The sequence below is a fragment of the Salvia hispanica genome, chromosome 4 (assembly GCF_023119035.1).
Source record: "Salvia hispanica cultivar TCC Black 2014 chromosome 4, UniMelb_Shisp_WGS_1.0, whole genome shotgun sequence".
NCBI classification, from domain to species: domain Eukaryota; kingdom Viridiplantae; phylum Streptophyta; class Magnoliopsida; order Lamiales; family Lamiaceae; genus Salvia; species Salvia hispanica.
Window position 1 is genome coordinate 24446904 of NC_062968.1, and position 13129 is coordinate 24460032.

The 13129-nt window shown below is 37.2% G+C and overlaps 2 protein-coding genes across 3 annotated transcripts; one reads left to right on the top strand and one right to left on the bottom strand.

Annotated features, from left to right (window-relative positions):
* Positions 1-5359: 5359 nt before the first annotated feature.
* On the bottom strand, positions 5360-6033 carry LOC125224011. Its single transcript, XM_048127340.1, has one exon. It carries the CDS (start codon positions 5891-5893, stop codon positions 5567-5569), a length of 327 nt encoding a protein of 108 aa, XP_047983297.1. The 5' UTR covers positions 5894-6033; the 3' UTR covers positions 5360-5566.
* Positions 6034-7385: 1352 nt separating this feature from the next.
* Positions 7386-12400, top strand: LOC125221918 (endoplasmin homolog). Of its 2 annotated transcripts, none has more exons than XM_048124248.1 (15): positions 7386-7543; positions 7732-7852; positions 7937-8090; positions 8187-8267; positions 8552-8663; positions 8785-8911; positions 9003-9141; positions 9827-9944; positions 10109-10302; positions 10385-10600; positions 10697-10862; positions 10981-11122; positions 11197-11347; positions 11412-11816; positions 11907-12400. In XM_048124248.1, the coding sequence occupies exons 1-15, from the start codon at positions 7477-7479 to the stop codon at positions 12171-12173; spliced, it is 2460 nt and encodes an 819-aa protein (XP_047980205.1). In that variant the 5' UTR covers positions 7386-7476; the 3' UTR covers positions 12174-12400. The 2 variants fall into 2 exon arrangements, with proteins under 2 accessions (XP_047980205.1, XP_047980206.1); XM_048124249.1 differs by having other exon boundaries at positions 10984-11122.
* The last annotated feature ends 729 nt before the right edge of the window (positions 12401-13129 follow it).

Sequence of the window (13129 nt, forward strand, 5' to 3'; positions counted from 1 at the left end):
CAGCATTCCTAATTGACGTCCAGATCATCACCAACCCTATTCATAGTCTTATCTTTTAGTACTTCCTCCTCTCTAATATTCGTAACCATTTGAATCGGCATGAGTTTTAATAAATGTAATAGAAATTTCGCTGAAAAAGTTAGTGGCATGTGAGTCCTATTTTTATATATTAATTTTATAATAAAATGTGAATGTAAAAGAGTTAGTGGAATGTAGGTGAAAGATGAAACGTGACATGTGACAAATTTTCAGGAATGGAGCGTGTAGTACTTTTTCTTATTAATTAAATTTATGTATGAATAATAAAAAATACTGTAAGACTTTCATTTATATTTTTAAATTTTATATAATTGAAATAACAAAATATAAATAAATTACATCATATAATCAGAAAAAGTTATATACTCCATAATAAAGGGGAGTGATCAATTGCTAACTCATCATTTAATTGCTAACTACAACTAATTTAAGGCCACTTGATTTTAAAAAACGAGTGGTCTACAATTTGCTAATGGCTATTATTGAGTTGTAGTTAGCAATTAAGCATTGAGTTAGCAATATAACACTCCCCCCATAATAAAAGTATTAATCATTCTCCGATGAGAATGAAGTATGTTCAAATATATGCTCCTCATTTTTTTGCGTCAAATTATGTTTCTACATAAATCTTTAGGGTTAATTGACACAAAAAGGACTAGATTAACACTAGTTATTTTGGGATAGATGTTATTGCCAAATAGCATCTCATTCTATGGCGACAATAGTTATTCATAAAATGTATTGTAGCACTGATAGGTTGTAGTGCCTTGGAGACACATCGGGCAATAAGGACGGCTAGACAGATAATGTAGTATTAACAGCAATAATAGTAATGCTTCCACGAAAAAGGCAAAGTTTAGAATCGATACAATGTGCACCCTAAAATAGAGACTCGAACAAGTCAAGTACTAGATAACATTTGCCACAAAACAAAGAGTGATGATTAGAAGAGAAAATGAGACCATAAAACAGAACGAGAGGTGACCCGAGCAATGAGTCAACTTTATCCAAGATAGCATATAATGAAGCGAATTAAACCAATTTTATCGGGCAAAGATGCAAATATATACAAACCCCGCATAGAAGAAAAAGAACACCTAGATCCAATTTGAAGACCAGGGCTCGACATCTTCAACGACCTAATGAGAGATCTATCTAAGCTGCATGACCGCATTTCAAATGTACGATTCAATATGGTACCATAGCCTGTTGCAATTATGTAAACTCATATTTAAATCATAATTGTTTCAATAATTTTCTCATAACGTAATTAGGCAGCAAATCAGCCACACACAAGACATACCTAAAACTTTAAAAAACTAAAAAAGATGTTAGAAGATTCAGCAACTTAAAAAAAATAACTTAAAAAAAATAACTAGGAACGAATATTAGGGTAACTCCGGTGGCGCCCCTCCCACTCGCCCCTCCACTAGCCCTTTCAATAAAAACTGCATGCCACGTCAGCACTAGCTCTTCCCATTCCACTGCCACATCACTAGCCCTTCCCACTGCACTAGCCCTTCCCACAATTAAATTAATTCACAATTAAAATTAAAATTCACGGAAGACATAATCCGATACGAATACGAACGGGAAATACGAAAATTACATTTAAAAAAATTACATAATTAAAAAAATTACATAATTTTTTAAAAAAAAACATAGTTTAAAAATAAAATTACATAATACCATCGGCTCTCACTCCTCCTCCTCGTCCTCGTCCCCGTCGCCCGTGCCGCTGCCGCCTCCGACGTCCCCGCCCCCGATCTCGACGCCATAATCATCAATGGGAGGCAGCTTTAAATCGCCAGTAGGCGGCACTGATGCGATGCCACATTCGGTCAACATACTGGTTCGCTCCGACGTAGGGATCCTCTACAACACCGATCCATGCCTTCGCAAGCGCGGCATTTTCCCACACGGTCCAGATCGTCCTCCCCTCAGTCTTATCCTCACCCTCCTCATCTTCTGCCCCTGTGTGTGAGGAAGAGCTCGGGACTTTGCCCTTGCCCCTACCTCCGCTCTCTCTTGGCCTTTGCCTTTGCCTCGCCGCCCTTGCAGGCAGGCCCCGCCTCACCGGAGTCTCGTGGATCGGCGATAGCCCCAATTCCACTCCCAGCTGCTCAAAGGAGAAAGTCTCGATGCCGGCGTACCGAGTCTCCGGAACAGCAGTAGGGGAATCATCGGCCAACAAATCTATATATGGCCGATAGACATATTCCCTAGGGTTCCTCGGGCTCCTGTGCTGCATCGACCCACCCACCGACAAATTCGGCGGCGTACCGCCCATCCCCACCGCCCGGGCATCATCCCTCCCACCCACGCCATATTTTGCGGCATACCGCCCATACCCGCTGCCCCTGGCATAGTTCCACCCGACCCCGACATATTTGCCGGTAAACCCGCTGCCCCCGGCATCATCTGACCCATCTCGACTCATCCAAGTGTACATATTGTAAAACATTTGGGGAGTCATCGCCGGCATACCGCCCATCCCCGCCTATCCGGGGATTCATCCCCGCAAAATTTCCCTCCGATCCGATGGGAATCGAGGGTGTGTTCCCTCCGCTCGTGGTGGGGGAGTTTCTATTATACTCCATTGTAGTATAAATGAAATTTGTAGATTTAGAGAGAGAAACTTGTCAACACAAGTTGTGTGAATGAAATGAAGTTGGGGGAGCCCTATTTATAGAGTTTATTTTAGAAAAAAAAATTAAAATGTCGGACGTCCGACCTTGGACGTCCGGTCGGACGTCGACGGGAGGGGCGAGGCCATCGCAGGGGCACAAGGGACGGGCGTGGGCGGCCGTCCCGCCCACTATGGCGCCCGTCAGGTCGCCCGTCCGCGACGGGCGAATGGGAAGGGCGACGGTAGAGACACCCTTACAATGATTCCAACTCATGAAGACAAATCAACCTTAGTGGTAAAACTCATGAGAGTCACAATCGGTAGCGGAGGCAAATCTCATTACATTATCGACGGCCTTCGCCAGCAACAACAAGTAATCCAATCCATTTCTTATAGCAAGAGACAATATCTAATTGTGTTTTCGTGATTCGTACGAAATATAGAATAAAATTTGGTGACCAATTTTATTCAGATCAAACATATCAAAAAATTTTAAAATTAGACTTTTGTGGAGTATAATTTGTACTCTCTCCGTCCCACTTAAGATGACACGTTTTCCTTTTTAGTTTGTCTCAACTAAGATGACACATTTCCTTTTTTGAAATTTTTCTCTTTCCAATTATTACATCCAACCACTTTTTCTCACTCATATCAAAATATTCATCTTTCTTTCTCTCTCTATTTTAATACTTATACTCACATTTTCTCTCTTTAATTAAACACTTTACCCAATAACTCTTAAAATCCCGTGCCGATTATGGAATGTGCCATCTTAGCCGGGACGAGGGAGTATATTTTTGAAGAATCTTATCACAGTTTTGGATGTAGCAATATTAACGGTGCTTCCAATGGATACTCGCAAGTCACGACCAATGAGCATTATACTATATTTATATATATGAATCAGCACTATTATAGATTATCAATAGTGAAGGCCATAGATAATATCAAAGTAACTTCAATATCAAAATTTTGTTCAAACTTAATAATTTAACATCCTCACCAATAGAGACTTCTCGTAGATTGCACACAAAAGTAACCTATGAGATTTTAGTAGAGATATACAGAATTATTTAATTACTAGTATTTAATTCCTAGTGTCACTACTCTGGTCCCCTATCCCTTATTAGTCACGTCGATGACCCATTCAATTTCTAAGTTCTCACATAAATACTAACACCCTATTAATTTTACTCATAAAAGAAATTAAAAAAAAACACCTACAATTAACTAAAATTTACTAATCTAAACTAAAGCATGCGACCATTGTTATGGTGAATTTTCATTCACTGATTTTCCTTTTTTAAGGGGCATTCCACTTCTAGTTAGTTGTATCACAAAAGTATGGAAACAAAATCTTGTATTTAACCCAAATGTGAAGGCATCTGGTTACATTTTTCGGAAATATGATGTAAGGCCCTAACCTGATTTTTAGAAAGAAGTGTATTTTTTACATTATGGCTTTTTCGTTTGTTAAATTTTGGTAATGTGACAAATATATAAAAAGTACGTACTAGTACATGTTAGAGTTTTGAATATGCCCTATCCAAAGATGAAGAGAGATTGGTTCTCTAGCAACGTAGGAGTATGTAGTAATAATAAAAAATAGCTATTTTGCTATTGGATTATTGGATATATATAAATATTGTCAAAATTTAATACTACTAAAAAGTAAGTTAATTATAAAAAATTTATGAGTACATGCAATATTGATCGTTTTGTGATTGTAAAAAAAAAATATTCGCGTAGTGCAAATTAAGAGTTCATGCGATCGTTCGAATTGAATGATTTCAAGTGATAGTGCAAAGTTTATACTTCTATTTAAATAGTAGTTTTTTAATTATTTCCACTAAGAATAAAATTCAGCTACATTTCATTTGTTATTACATCAAATACGATATTCTAATCACTGAAAAATTATAGTGATAAGATTACAAAGTCCCTAGAAGTCAAATTTGGTTATCCATCTCATTTTAATGCAGTTAGTTTTTGTCGATGGTGAGAAAAATTATACAACTATTTAAGTTTATGATATTATATGCTAAGTTTAAAGTTCGTGGAAAAAAAATAAATTTTTTGAAAAGTTTCATGACATTAAGCGCCAATATCTCAAAAAGAAAAGCTTTGTACAAAATCAAAGTTTCATGCAACCATGTGAACAGGATTATTTTTGCGTGATAGTACAAATTCATTACGAATCAAAGGTTGATATGATCACACGAATTGAATGATTTTCGATTTTTCACTTCAAGTTTAGAATAAATGGTTCATGCTAACCAAAGTTTCACCCGGATTGAATGAGTTTCACTTCAATCAAATATATACAACATCATGTGAATTGAACGAATTCTAGTTGAATAGTAGTATTGCACAATCTCAGGGATAAAGTACATAGAAATATTCTATACCAAGCAAATAAACTATAATGTCAACTTCATCTATTTTAATTAAGTAAAGTGTAAGAATGAGAGATAAAATGCTAATAATGTACTCATACTTTAGAATTAACAACTTAAATAATGGTTGAAATTTTTTCCTTAAAATAATGTTTGGAATTATCTCTTATTCCACAAACAAACAACTAGGATAAATGTTGACATCTTATCTCCCAAAGCAATCCGCTTTGAAAATTACCATAATACCCCACAAACAATAACCAACTAAATAAATACATTTAAAGTTTGGTGAAAATATTAGGAAAACACTATTTATATTATTTATATACACAAAATTCCACCCCAAAAATCTTTACACTTTAATTTACACAAGGCTAAAAGGATTACTGCATTTTTAATTACAAAAAAAATGCAAAATATATGTTTAAGATAAGAAACAAAAAACCAAAATTGGAAGTATAATTTAGGTGTGCAGTAGCATAGCAGCAGAGGTGATTTTTGATCATATGTTTTGGTGCTGAGGGAGGCGGAATCGGACCTGAGACGCAGGAGATTTGACGGCGACGCCGTGCCAGCAGATGCCGCCGCGGCACATTTCGTGGCCGGGATCGGGCGCGGCGGCGCTCATCATCAGCGCGCGCGTGGCCTTGCGCGAGACGTCCCAGGCGAGGGCGGCGACGAGGATCAGGGCGACGGCGGCGGTGGAGAGGACGATTACGCAGCTGCCGCTGAAGCTCCGGCTGGCCGCCATGCCGTAGGCCTTGATGGCGGCAATGACCACAAGGTAGAGAGTGGTTAGATTAGCCACGACCGCGTCGGAAATCGCCATGGCCTCGGAATGTTCTGGAGCATGAGAGCTTGCTGGTGGTTTGAGAGAGAATTGGGAGTGACCTAGAAAATGGAAGAATTGGGGGTGAAGTAAGGGTAAGGGTGGGGGAATTCGCAATTTAATGCTTGGGTTGGGGGCGATTCAAGAAGATGAGTGGGGGTGCATTCAATTCATCACAACTTATATCAAAAATATTAAATGGATATATTTTTGTAAATTTTAAATTACTTTTACCCATCTTATAACATATTAAAATAATTCTGAAATGATATTAAGGAGATCCCAATGGTATATATTGCCAAAATAATCTTTAGCTACTTTGCATCACACTTCAATACCATCTTTCATTATCTTTGATTTATTGACATATTATATGTAAGTTGTATTATTATTTCACTATTGTTTTGGTTAATTAATCATTAATCACTTTTGAGAAACTCACATACTTTGATTTCAACAAGCTAGTTGTTTAAGGGAACTTATGTCAATAGCCACAAGATACTGGAGTACTTATTTAATTATTTTTTACAAAAATTTAAAATAGATTTGAATACATAAAAATAAAATAAAATAGTATTATTATTAAGGGGAATTTATTGGAAACACCATGATCTTTGAGTGAAATTTGTATTTTTCGTAATTTTTAAGTGTCACCTAGTAATTTAACGAATTGTGCAAATTTCTCAATCGGATCCGACTTGTTTATATTCCCCAAATTAAAAAACAGATATTGTTCTGCAAAGACATTTTTTGTCCACCAACAATTTAAAATTAGTTACTAAGTAGTGTATTTTTATTTTTGTATCTAAGCTTATGTACCCTTCTCTCTAAACTTTCTCAATTGACCAATTTTTCTCCACCCGTGGGTCGCCAACTCAACCGAACTCTCATCTCTGCAACTCTCTTTCGCCTTGCTTGCACAACCATTACTATGGACTCGATTGTTTACTCGTTGTGTTAATCCAATCATTGCCATGTATAACTTATTTTTTTTATTTAAGTTTCTCTACCTTCATTTGTTATAGATAAACTAAAAGCGGGAGAAAAAGAATTTGAACCTAGAAAAATACAAAGAAAAAGTGGATCTACATTTTGTTCACCACATATTTAAATAAGTTATAATCAATTTAAACCATAAATGGAAAGACTCGTCCTAAAAATTTGCTCATAAAATCAAAATTGATGATTTTATATACCAATTTACATAAAATACCTAAATATTGGGCAAAAGAGGTTGTATATACAACAAACACCCTGTTAATTAATTATTTTAAAAGCAAATTTACATACTTAATTCATTTTAGTGCGTTAAATAACGTGTACCTAGGTCTAAATAATGTTCTCGTCAATCATTTTGCCTTATGTGAAACGCAAAGACGAAGCTTCCAGAACAACCAGAGCTACTCCACGTCTAATAAGCAGAACCAACCAATGAGATACTTACACGTGGAATATCGAACCAATCAGAAATCTCCATATCGTGGCACTCGTCAACCAGTCTCCTAAACCCCCGAGCTGAATAAATCTCACTCTCCACTCGAGTGCAAAAACAACCTCACTCACAGATACCGCAGCGAGCAAAAATGAGGAAATGGACGATCTGCTCCTTTTTGTTACTACTCTGCCTTTTGTTTCTTCTACCAGATCAAGGTACTTAAATTCTGATTCCTTTTCACGATTTTTTGGTAAAAATGTGCTACTCATTCTATTGATTTAGATTCATTTTGTTGATTCGGCGTATGAGCTAGTGTTTAATCATTTTATGCTCTAGGATTGGTTGAAATATTGTGATTTTCGAATATCGAAGGTTTGCTTTATAAATCTGTGGAATATTTTAGGTAGGAATTTACACGCAAATGCCGAAGCTGATTCGGATGCGCCAGTCGATCCTCCGAAGGTGGAGGAGAAAATCGGCGCCGTACCGCACGGATTGTCCACCGATTCCGATGTTGTGAAGAGGTAGTTTGCGTTTTATTCTTTCGTAGTGTGTGATTTGATGATTTAGTGATTTTCGTTTTAATTTATTTATTTCTGGTGGTGCAGAGAAGCTGAATCGATGTCGAGGAAATCTCTCCGCTCGAGCGCGGAGAAGTTTGAGTTCCAAGCCGAGGTGTCGCGGCTTATGGACATTATCATCAACTCTCTATACAGTAACAAGGATATATTCTTAAGAGAATTGATCTCCAATGCGTCAGATGTGAGTATATCTCTCTTGTTTTTGTGTTTTTTGGTATTTGGTCAGCAGATCTAATGAAGTGTACGAGAATGATGTGTGATTTTTATGATTATTCAGGCTTTGGATAAGATCAGATTCTTATCACTTACTGATAAGGAAATTTTGGGAGAAGGTGATGATGCCAAGCTTGAGATACAGGTAAGCTTTGTTGCAGAATATGTTTGATCTAATTTTGTGTAGTAAGCTTTTGATATGGGTTAAGAACTTAAGATATAATGTACTATATCTAGATTTACCTGAAATAGTAATTTAGTTAAATGTTTTCAAAGAAGAATGTTGAGCATCGTAAACTAATAAAATAGATTACACTAACTGGTGGTACTTCAGTGCAAAGTGACTTTTGTTTTAGTGACTGGGATGTTTGAGCAGTTAAAGGGTGAATTGTAATATGAGATTAATAATATTTTCATGTGACTATGCAGATTAAGTTGGACAAAGAAAAGAAAATACTCTCAATCCGTGACAGAGGTATTGGTATGACAAAGGAGGATTTAATCAAGAATTTGGGTACCATCGCTAAATCTGGAACTTCAGGTACAATTTCAAGTTACAGCTAGTGGGGTGATTGTTTTAAAGCTAATTGCTCTTTGAGTTGCTGGTGTCTCTGTTTGATCAATTTTCTCTATTAAAGTGGCATAATATGTTGTCAATGCAGCATTTGTGGAAAAGATGCAGACAAGTGGAGATCTTAACCTTATTGGGCAATTTGGTGTTGGATTCTACTCTGTGTATCTTGTTGCTGACTACGTTGAAGTTATTAGCAAACATAATGATGACAAACAGTATGCTCTTTTGCACCATAATCCTATACTACTAATTTCCTATGCACAATGTAATAACATGACTGATGTTTAAAATTATGACCAACTCTAGGCACGTTTGGGAGTCGAAGGCAGATGGAGCTTTTGCAATCTCAGAAGATACATGGAACGAACCACTTGGTCGTGGAACTGAAATTAGACTGCACCTCAGAGAGGAAGCACAGGAGTATTTGGAAGAGCACAAATTGAAGGTTAGTAGTTTACATGAAGATCTATATGTTTTTTTTATTTCTTTCTATCTGTCTGTTTATATTTTGAACTAGGTGGCTTGAAGGATTACTTTCATTCATCCCTGATTACCTTGCCTTTCTTTATCCATATGACTTGCTATACTCCCTAGTTATTTTCTTTTTTTCTAAAAATTGTGTGAATTTGCTTTTGCCCTCTATAGAACTGCATTTCAGGTGTAGTGATTTCATTGTGTGTGATCTATGATTGTTTGCTCTCCTGCCTTTTTCTTCTTTGGATATCTGAGCGCGCTCTAGTGGTTTCTGATTCTGATTTGTAACCCCATTATTTATTTAGGGGTTGTTAAGATATAGTATCCCATAGAAGATTTGTTAAAACCACCCGTGTGAGGAGATACGTATTACCTAGGTAGTTTGATGGTCTGGCTTAAGTATGCAAAGAAGGTCATCATAACCATCCTGCACGGAGTAAATGGCTCTAGCTATTTCGTTTTGGTTTTTTCCGTTGTAGATCTCACATCTCTTTTTATAGTGGGTTGGAGGAGGTGCTGTTGTTTATCCACTTTTTTGGGGCTTAATGCCGCAAGTTAACTACTTCAAGAGATGTAAAGTGACATTGAATTTGTGTTTGATTTACTATCTATTTCAGAACACTGATCTTTTTTCTCCATATTTCTTATTGTTGCAGGAATTGGTGAAAAAGTATTCTGAATTCATTAACTTCCCCATATCTCTTTGGGCTACTAAAGAAGTGGAGGAGGAGGTCCCTGCTGAGGAAGATGATACCAGTGATGATGAGGATAATGGTACATGCATCATTTGTGACCCTTTGTACTAATCGTGCATGTTTAAGCTGCTTCTTGATATTCGAACTGTGCAATTTTGTTACTGGTTCATTACAAGACAATAATTAAAGTGTCCATGCATATAGTTCTTGGTGCTCATCTAATCCACATATGAAATGTAACAGCTGAAAGTAAATCTTCCGAGGAAGAGGAAGAGGATGCTGAGAAAGAAGAGGACGAGAAGAAACCCAAAACAAAGACAGTGAAGAAAACTACCTCTGAGTGGGAACTTTTGAATGATGTGAAAGCTATATGGCTACGGAGTCCAAGGGAGGTGACCGATGAAGAATACACAAAATTCTATCACTCTCTGGCTAAGGTGGGGACCATGAACAATGTGCAACCTAATATTCTTCTACACCAATTTAATTGTTTGAATTAACATTAATCTCTGTTGACAGGACTTTGGCGAAGAGAAGCCTATGACATGGAGTCACTTCAATGCTGAAGGTGATGTGGAATTCAAGGCTGTGCTGTTTGTGCCTCCTAAGGCTCCTCACGATTTGTATGAGAGTTACTACAACGCCAACAAATCCAATTTGAAGTTATACGTCAGGCGTGTCTTTATCTCAGATGAATTCGATGAACTTCTGCCCAAATATCTCAACTTCTTACTGGTAAATCTTGCCTCCTTGAACCTTTCTAGTATTAAGTTATGGAGTAATAATAAAGATATGGGACCTGTTCTAACTAGTACTTGTGCATGTTACCAGGGTCTTGTTGATTCCGACACCTTGCCACTTAATGTGTCGAGAGAAATGTTACAACAGCACAGCAGCTTGAAAACGATCAAGAAGAAACTCATCCGTAAAGCCCTTGATATGATCCGCAAGCTTGCTGAGGAGGACCCTGATGAAGCTAGCGACACAGACAAGAAAGGTAGGGTAATCTGAAAGAGATGTTATTATTGACCGATGTAGGCTAACTTCTGCATTGTAAGTTCTTCCTATGTGCCTAACTGGTTCTGCTTTTGCTTTGGAATGTAATGTGATCCCAGAAGTCGAAGAATCCGGTGACAGCAATGAAAAGAAGGGCCAGTATGCAAAATTCTGGAATGAGTTTGGCAAGTCAATCAAGCTTGGTATCATCGAGGATGCCACCAACAGAAATCGCCTAGCAAAACTTCTTAGATTCGAAACGTAAGCATATTATCTACATTATGGAGAAAAATTCGATGCATGGTAAACTAATGGTGTTTTAATGTCTTCTGCAGTACCAAATCTGATGGTAAATTAACCTCACTGGATAAATACATAGCAAGAATGAAGTCAGGACAGAAAGATATCTTTTACATTACTGGAACAAGCAAGGAACAGCTCGAGAACTCTCCATTCCTTGAAAATCTGAAAAAGAAAGGTTACGAGGTAAGCTCCTCTCCGAAAGATCCTTGTTCGTCTCGAAGCACTGTATTTGACCTGGGTTGTGCAGGTCATTTTCTTCACCGACCCCGTGGATGAATACTTGATGCAATACCTGATGGATTATGAAGACAAGAAATTCCAAAATGTATCCAAGGAGGGGCTCAAACTCGGGAAGGAATCAAAACTGAAGCAACTCAAGGAGTCGTTCAAGGAGCTGACCAAATGGTGGAAAGGCGCTCTTGCTAGTGAAAACGTTGACGATGTGAAGCTCAGCAACCGTCTGGCTGACTCCCCGTGCGTGGTGGTGACATCCAAATATGGGTGGAGTTCGAACATGGAGAGAATTATGCAGTCTCAAACGCTCTCTGACGCAAGCAAGCAAGCCTACATGCGTGGGAAGAGGGTCCTTGAAATCAACCCCCGACACCCCATCATCAAAGAGCTTCAGGCCAGAGTAGCCAAGGATCCTGAGGTATATCCACATTTCACGAACTCATAGCTTCTTCCGTCTTTTTAACATCTTCCTGATTGTAATCCGTTGGTTTGCCGTCCTCTTGCTCAGGATGAAACCGTGAAAGAAACAGCGAAGCTCATTTACCAGACAGCCCTCATGGAGAGCGGCTTCGTTCTCAATGAACCGAAAGATTTTGCTTCCCGGATATACAGCTCGGTGAAGAACAGCCTCAACATCAGCCCGGATGCAGCAGTGGAGGAGGAGGACGATGTCGAGGAGACGGAGACGGAGACAGAGACTAGTTCAAAAGAAACGGAGAGTTCTCCCAAGATTGAGGAAGAGGCAGTGGATGAGGATGTGAAGGATGAGCTGTAGGCTGTGATCAAGTTTTTGTCTTTTTTTTTGTTATCTGGATAGGAGATTCTAATTTTCATTTTGTTATCTTTAGAAATTCTCTTGTCTAGTAAGTAACGTAGTGCAAATACGAGGTTGAACCGAGCTATGATGTGCGAATTCTCGTGACACGCGAGTGCTTTTACTACAATGGTGTATTTCAACTTACGAAAAATCATTGGGATAAGCTAAATTTTAACTTCCAGTCACTTTCACTACTTCTAGGGAACTTGTATTACCTCAATTTTGATTCGACTTGCAATATTAAAGATAAAAAAAAGTATAAATGCAATAATTCCATTGAAGAATTTTGATAAAATTGTATAAGATGTGATATGGAGCTTGAAAATCATGTTCAGATATTATCATTGGTGAGTAAAATGATTTCATATGTCATCTATTCATCGAGCCAACATTTTATATTAATGGTAGGCTATCAGTTTTTTCAGTTATGTGGTGTCCGTGAATAAATCCAAATCTCGTAGTAGTTTTCTTCCGGATAATTTTTCGAGTTACGGAACGGACCAGAATTTAAGAGAAAATATTCAGTGGTCCTTCCATACCAAAGTGTCATAATGAGGAGTGTCATAATGAGGTGGTGTACTCAACCATTTAATTTTTAACAAATGGAAAAGTAAATGACTAGACATGCCAACTAATAGAGTTATTTTTAGAAGATATTTATTAAATCACTTTTATAGAATATTGCATAATCTTAAATTCTTAATTCTTAAAATATGAAAATTGTCAATATTTTTTCTTCTTATAGTATATATAAATATAATGACACACTTATATAGTTATAATTTAATTTTCATTTTTATATTAAGTTACTAAGCATATATATAACCTATTTAATGCATTAAATCTTACAAAATTTATTAAACCACTTTTACGTAATACAGTATAATTTTAAAATCTAAAAATTGCTAGCAATA

Excerpts from the sequence above, each read along its gene's own strand:
- LOC125221918 (XM_048124248.1), top strand. The coding sequence starts at position 7,477 with ATGAGGAAATGGACGATCTGCTCCTTTTTGTTACTACTCTGCCTTTTG. Across the intron at positions 8,268-8,551 it reads ATGCCAAGCTTGAGATACAG|ATTAAGTTGGACAAAGAAAA; the intron begins GTAAGCTTTGTT and ends GTGACTATGCAG. Across the intron at positions 11,348-11,411 it reads TGAAAAAGAAAGGTTACGAG|GTCATTTTCTTCACCGACCC; the intron begins GTAAGCTCCTCT and ends TGGGTTGTGCAG.
- LOC125224011 (XM_048127340.1), bottom strand. The coding sequence starts at position 5,893 with ATGGCGATTTCCGACGCGGTCGTGGCTAATCTAACCACTCTCTACCTT.